This window comes from Oncorhynchus masou, chromosome 18 (genome assembly GCF_036934945.1).
Source record: "Oncorhynchus masou masou isolate Uvic2021 chromosome 18, UVic_Omas_1.1, whole genome shotgun sequence".
Lineage (NCBI taxonomy): Eukaryota > Metazoa > Chordata > Actinopteri > Salmoniformes > Salmonidae > Oncorhynchus > Oncorhynchus masou.
Genome location: NC_088229.1, coordinates 40,907,197 through 40,914,512, shown reverse-complemented (window position 1 = coordinate 40,914,512; position 7,316 = coordinate 40,907,197). Strand labels below are relative to the sequence as shown.

At 41.4% G+C, this 7,316-nt stretch overlaps 1 protein-coding gene across 1 annotated transcript in view; it reads right to left on the bottom strand.

Moving 5' to 3' along the window:
- Nucleotides 1-3,351: 3,351 nt before the first annotated feature.
- The window catches only part of actr5 (actin related protein 5), a 16,211-nt gene continuing 12,246 nt past the window's right edge, over nucleotides 3,352-7,316 (bottom strand). Inside the window, exons 8-9 of the mRNA XM_064923327.1 lie at nucleotides 7,146-7,278; nucleotides 3,352-5,289 (exon numbers count right to left, since the gene is read on the bottom strand). Coding sequence (XP_064779399.1) covers nucleotides 4,996-5,289; nucleotides 7,146-7,278 — 427 coding nt within the window. The 3' untranslated portion in view covers nucleotides 3,352-4,995. The remainder of the gene's footprint in view (nucleotides 5,290-7,145; nucleotides 7,279-7,316) is intronic.

Here is a 7,316-nt window from a genome sequence, read left to right as displayed (position 1 = left end):
TACTGAAATCATAAGCTACAGCTAGCAAGCACTGCAGTACATAAAATGTGGTGAGTAGTTGACTCAATGAGAGAGAAAGACAATAGTGAACAAATACATTTCTTCCAAAATGAAGGAGAAGCGAGAGAGATGTTGTAATTGTTTTTCATTTTCATTTTCACTTACTAGCAAATGCAGTCAGCTAGGTTAGCTTACTCAAAGCACCCTGCTCAAACAGCGGGATAATAGGTTATCTAGCTGGCTATGACTATCCCAACACAACACTGGAACTCTTCCAAGTCAAGGTAAGCTTTTGGTTTTACTAATTTATTGCCTGCCCGTGTAACTGATAAACTGCTTACTGACTAACGTTATTGCATGATTGTAGCTGGTTTTCTAACGCATTATTTCTATTAGCTATGTTGACTATGATGTTACTTTAGCTAATATGGTGACAATGATGCAGGCTGTGTGTAGCGGTTATGATATGGTTTGGAAAGGTTTTTTTTTGCCTGGTCACATACAGCTGATGTTTTGTGCATTGAAGTCCACAAGCAAAAGGTGAGAGAAGTAGAGTGCATAGATAAAAGAAGGAATAAAAAGTGGCTGCTATGAAAGTGAACCGTGTTTATGCTTGATCAGGGGTGTATTCATTCTGCCGATTCTGATGAATGGAAGCAAACGGATCAAAACGGGAATAAACATACCTGAATTTGTCCAATAGAAACTCTTGTTTGCAACTGTTGGACTAATGATTACACCCTATATCAGCTAGATGCAGGCAAGAATGTGCAAGGCGGTAGTGAATGTGTCACTGTCACCTCAAATTTTTATCTCGACCTGTGTGCACCTACGTTGTAAACTTTCATTCATAGGCTAGGTTGTAGCAACCTCACTTGATGGATATAGGGAAATTCTAGCATCATGTAGTAGCCTAAACCTATCATTGTTACATTGAACTGGGTGAATGGAATATGAATGACAGTCATCCAATATGCTGTAATAGAAATAAGGCCATGCTCATGGAACTCTGGACACTCTGTCTGCTAATACCCATAAATCCTGTGCTGAGGAAAATGTACAGAACCAGTCAAAAGTTTGGACACAACTACTCATTCAAGGGTTTCTTTTCAAGTTTGTTTTTTCCAAGGGTATTTTCTATAATGTAGAGTATTAGTGAAGACATCAAAACTATGAAATAACACATATGGAATCATGTAGTAACCAAATAAGTGTGAAATCAAAATAGATTTTACATTCTTCAAAGTAGCCTCCCTTTGCCTTGATGACAGCTTTGCACACTCTTGGCAGTCTCTCAACCAGTTTCATGAGGAATGGTTTTCCAACAGTCTTGAATGAGTTTCCACATATGCTAAGCACTTGTTGGCTGCTTTTCTCACACTCTGTGGTCCAACTCATCCCAAACCATCTCAATTGGCTTAGGGTCGGTGATTGTGGAGGCCAGGTCATCTGATGCAGCACTCCATCACCCTCCTTCTTGGTCAAATTGCCCATACACAGCCTGGAGGTGTGTTTTGGGTCAATGTCCTGTTGAAAAACAAATGATAGTCCCACTAAGCGACATCCAGATGGGATGGCGTATCGCTGCAGAATGCTGTGGTAGCCATGCTGGTTAAGTGTGCCTTGAATTCTAAATAAATCACAGTGTCACCCGCAAAGCACCCCCACACCACCTCCTCCATGCTTCACGGTGGGAACCACACATGCAGATCATCCGTTCACCTACTCTGCTTCTCACAAAGACACAGCGGTTGGAACCAAAAATCTCAAATTTGGACTCATCAGACCAAAGGACAGATTTCCACCGGTCTAATGTCCATTGCTCATGCTTCTTGGCCCAAGCAAGTCTCTTATTATTATTGGTGTGCTTTAATAGCCATTAAGGCCTGAGTCTCAGTCTCCTCTGAATAGTTGATGTTGAGATGTGTCTGTTACTTGAACTCTGAAGCATTTATTTGGACTGCAATTTCTGAGGCTGGAAACTCTCAGTCTTTCTTTGCTGTGGCGGTCCTCATGAGAGCCAGTTAGATCAGTGCTTGATGTTTTTTGCGACTGCACTTGAAGAAACTTTAAAAGTTCTTAATTGTCCGCATTGACTGACCTTAATGTCTTAAAGTAATGTTGGACTGTCGTTTCTCTTTGCTTATTTGAGCTGTTCATGACATAATATGGACCTGGTCTTTTACCAAATAGGGCTATCTTCTGTATACCAACACTACCTTGTCACAACACAACTGATTGGCTGAAGAGCATTAAGGAAATAAATTCCACAAATTAACTTTTAACAAGGCACACCTATTAATTAAAATGCATTACAGGTACCTCATGAAGTTGGTTGAGAGAATGACAAGTGTACAAAGATGTCATCAAGGCAAAGGGTGGCTACTTTGAATAATCTCAAATATATTTAGTTTAACATGATTCCATGTGTTATTTAATAGTATATGTCTTCACTATTATTCTACAATGTAGAAAATAGTAAAAATGAAGAAAATCCCTGGAATTAGTAGGTGTGTCCAAACATTTGACTGGTACTGTATGTCTGGCTGCCAATGCCGTGTGATGAGTATTTACAGACAGGAGTTACTCCTAGGCGAGTTGCCCTATGATGCTGCCAGCTTTACAATAACTACAAACGTTTGCCCAAACATTCAATCAATCATATATTTATCCCTCTCATTTGACATGTTCGAAGCTTGATGTGGCAGAGAAGCAACACTGAGGGGTGTTATCGTGCCTTCAGAAAATAGTCATACCCCTTTACTTTGTCCACATTTTGTTGTGTTATTGCCTGGATTTAAAATGGATTCTGTTGAGATTTTTGCCTCATACAATACCAAACGTCAAAGTGAAATTGTTTTTTGACATTTTTACTAATTCAGGGGGAAAAAAATGTACAGCTGAAATGTCTTGACTCAGTAAGTACTCAGCCCCTTTTTATGACAAGCCTAAATACATTCAGGAGGAAAGATTTGCACGTCACCTCATAAGTTGCATGGACTCACTGTGTGCAATATGATTTTTTTTAATGACTACCTCTTCTCTGTACCCCAGACATTCAATTATCTGTAAGGTCCCTCAGTCGAGCAATGAATTTCAAACACAGATTCAACCACAAAGACCAGGGAGGTTTTCCAATATCTCCCATAGAAAGGTACCTATTGGTAAGTGGGTAAAAGAAAAAAAGAAAAGCTGACATTGAATATCACTTTGAGCATGGTGAAGTTATTAAATTACACTTTGGATGGTGTACTAATACACCCAGTCACTACAAAGTTACAGGCATCCATATCTAACTCAGTTGCTGGAGAGGAAGGAAACAGCTCAGTGATTTCACCAAGAGGCCAACGGTGACTTAAAACAGTTACAAAGTTTAATGGCTATGAAAGGAGAAAACTGAGGATGAATCAACAACATTGTAGTTGCACCACACTACTAACATAAATGACAGAGTGAAAAGAAGGAAGCCTGTACAGAATAACAATGTTCCAAAACATGCATCCTGTTTGCAACAAGGCACTAAAGTAATACTGCAAAGAATGTGGCAAAGCAATTAACTTTTTATTCTTTTTATTCTGAATACAAGGTGTTATGTTGGGGGTAGATCTAATACAACACATTACTGAGCACCACTCTCCATAATTTCAAGCAGAGTAGTGGCTGCATCATGTTATGGGTATGCATGTAATCGTGAAGGACTGGGGAGTTTTTCATCATTAAAAAAATAAATGGAATGGAGCTAAGCATAGGCAAAATCCTAGAGGAAAACCTGGTTCAGTCTGCCTTCCACCAGACACTGGGAGATGAATGCACCTCTCAGCAGGACAATAACTTAAAACACAAGGCCACATATAAACTGGAATTGCTTACCAGAAAACATGTTCCTGAGTGGCCAAGTTACAGTTTTGACTTAAATCTACTTTAAAATCTATGGCAAGACCTGAAAATGGTTGTCTAGCAATGATTCAACAATCAATTTGACAGCGCTTGAAGAATTTTGAAAAGATTAATGGGCAAATGTTGCACAATCCAGGTTTCGAAAGTTCTTAAAGACTTACCCAGAAAGACTCACAGCTGTAATCGCTGGCAAAGGTGCTTCTACAAAGTATTGACTCGGGGCTGTGAATACTTATGTAAATTAGATATCTGCATTTCATTTTCAATACATTTCTAAAAACACGTTTTCACTTTGTCATTATGGGGTATTGTGTGTAGTTGGGTGAATTTTTTTAAATACATTTTAAATTCAGGCTAACAACTAAATGTGGAATAAGTCAAGGGCTACGAATACTTCCTGAAGGCACTATATATCTAAGAGGACACAGTGTGGCAATACTACAATAGAGATCTAACTCTATGTGTATCTCTATAACAAAACATCTGTAAAAAAGGGGATGTTCCTACATCCCAGTAATGCGGCCAATGGTGCTTTACAAGCTGCTGAAGAGCTTGTATTGGCTGAGCATTCAGTTGTTTGGTCAAAGGTGTGTGTGTGTGTGGGGGGGGGGATCTACTGTACTGTAGACTAACACCACCCTGTGGCACAATAGTGTACTGCAGTAATACTCATGTGGATATGGATTTCGCTCTTCTAGATACAGCATACAACAAAGAGGAACTTGACAGTCTTATACATAAAGTATGTTTTTATTGTAATATGACAGCAAATGCCAGCTTGTGGTATCTAGGTGTTTGGTTGACAACATATCCTTGACTGAATCTGAAACATAGCTTGATTGTATTATAAAAACTCCACAGGTAAGAAAACAAAATCATGTATGTGATGAAGTATAAAAAGGACTAACACAACCAAACAGCCCAATGCCTTCAGACCGGTCTAAAGTTGTAACCATTCAACATGAGTGGTCCATTGGTCCATCATCATCTGTGCTAATTTGAAATCCCAAAATGCACAGCACCATGATATATACAGTGAGATGCACCCACCTAGTTATGCTCTTTCCCATAAGTACTCATGAGAGAAAGTGGAGGAGTTCAAGTTTGGGTCGGTGCCAAGGTGAAGGTTGACGGAGAGGCTGAAACACTGTCGGGGGAAGCTGCTGTCATCGTGGTAATGGGCACTAACAGAGGTTCAGCAAGGCGTGGGACTGGTTTGGCGATCTTCATAGGGATGAAGACGTTGGAGGCACAGTGCTCGCTCAGATACTCACCGCCCTTCTCCTCATAGTCCTGCCGGCTGATCCAGCCCTCCCCGCCAGGGGGGTGCTCCAAGGCCCAGTCCCGAGCCCCGTACCAGGCATCCACCGCAGGCCGCGACGCCATCATCACCTGGAGAGCAGAGTCAAAACAGTGTACTATGCTGCTCAACTACAGTGCATACAGAAAGTATTCAGACCACTTCAGTTTTTCCACATTTTGTTACGTTACAACCTTATCCTAAAATTGATTATTGGGTTTGGCCAGTGTAGGCCGTCATTGTAAATAAGAATTTGTTCTTAACTGACTTGCCTAGTTAAATAAAGGTTAAATAAAAAATTTAATAAAAGCGAAAACCAGATATTTTTACATTTGCAAATGTATAAAAAATAAAAAACAGAAATACCTTATTTACATAAGTATTCAGACTCTTTGCTATGAGACTCAAAATTGAGGTCATGTGCATCCTGTTTTCATTGATCACCCTTGAGATGTTTCTACAACTTCATTGGAGTCCACCTGAGGCAAATTCAATTGATTGGACATGATTTGAAAAGGTACACACCTGTCTATATAAGGTCCCACAGTTGACAGTGCATGTCAGAGCAAAAATCTAAGCCATGACGTTGAAGGAATTGTCCGTAGAGCTCCGAGACAGGATTGTGTCGAGGCACAGATCTGGGGAAGGGTACCAAAACATTTCTGAGGCATTGAAGGTCCCAAAGAACACAGTGACCTCCATCATTCTTAGATGGAAGAAGTTTGGAACCAACAAGACTCTTCCTAGAGCTGGCCACCCAGCCAAACTGAGAAATCGGGGGAGAAGGGTCTTTGTCAGGGAGGTGACCAAGAACACCATGGGCACTCTGGCAGAGCTCCAGAGTTCCTCTGTGGAAATGGGAGAACCTTCCAGAAGGACAACCATCTCTGCAGCACTCCAACAATCAGGCCTTTATGGTCGTGGCCAGACGGAAGCAACTCCTCAGTAAAAGGCACATGACAGCCCACTTGGAGTTTGCCAAAAGGCACCTAAAGGACTCTCAGACCATGAGAAACAAGATTCTCTGGTCTGATGAAACCAAGATTGAACTCTTTGGCCTGAATGCCAAGTGTCACGTCTGGAGGAAACCTGGCACCATCCCTATGGTGAAGCATGGTGGTGGCAGCATCATGCTGTGGGGATGTTTTTCAGCAGCAGAGACTGGGAGATTAGTCAGGATCGAGGGAAAGATGAACGGAGCAAAGTACAGGGAGATCCTTGATGAAAACCTGCTTCAGAGAGCTCAGAACCTCAGACTGGGGCGAAAGTTCACCTGCCAACAGGACAATGACCCTAAGCACACAGCCAAGACAACGCAGGAGTGGCTTCGGGACAAGTCCCAATGTCCTTGAGTGGCACAGCCAGAGCCCGGACTTGAACCCAATCGAACATCTCTGGAGAAACTTGAAAATAGCTTTGCAACGACGCTCCCCATCCAACCTGACAGAGCTTGAGTGGATCTGCAGAGAAGAATGTGAGAAACTCCCCAAATACAGGTGTGCCAAGCTTGGAGCATCATACCCAAGAAGACTCGGGGCTGTAGTCGCTGCCAAAGGTGCTTCGACAAAGTACTGAGTAAAGGGTCTGATTACTTATGTAAATGTGATATTTCTAAAAAAAACTGCTTTTGCTTTGTCATTATGGGGTATTGTGTGTAGATTGATGAGGGGATTTTTAAAATGATTTAAATCAATTTTAGAATAAAGTAGTAATGTAACAAAATGTGGAAAAAGTCAAGGGGCCTGAATACTTTCCGAAGTTGTAATATGGTTCTCTCCTTATCACCATATTGTTTCAATTAAGACTTGTACAGGTGACGGTGTATTTTACTGCTGGTATAGAATATTCTTGCCCTATTTTTGTCTCAACATGAACCAATATAAGTTGCATGACACAACGGTCTCCTTCGGAGCAGTAAATTACCACATACACCAAACGTTTACTATACCTGGAAGTGCGACTGGAAGGGCCTCATGGCCAGCAGCTCTCTCTCTATCCTCTCCTTCATACCTGGATACTGTAGGTTCCCTCCCGTCAGGAACACATTACGGGCCAGTGCCTCCTGCTGCTCAGGAGTATACCTGCACACAGTCAAGTCATGCAAACTATGATCAACCTC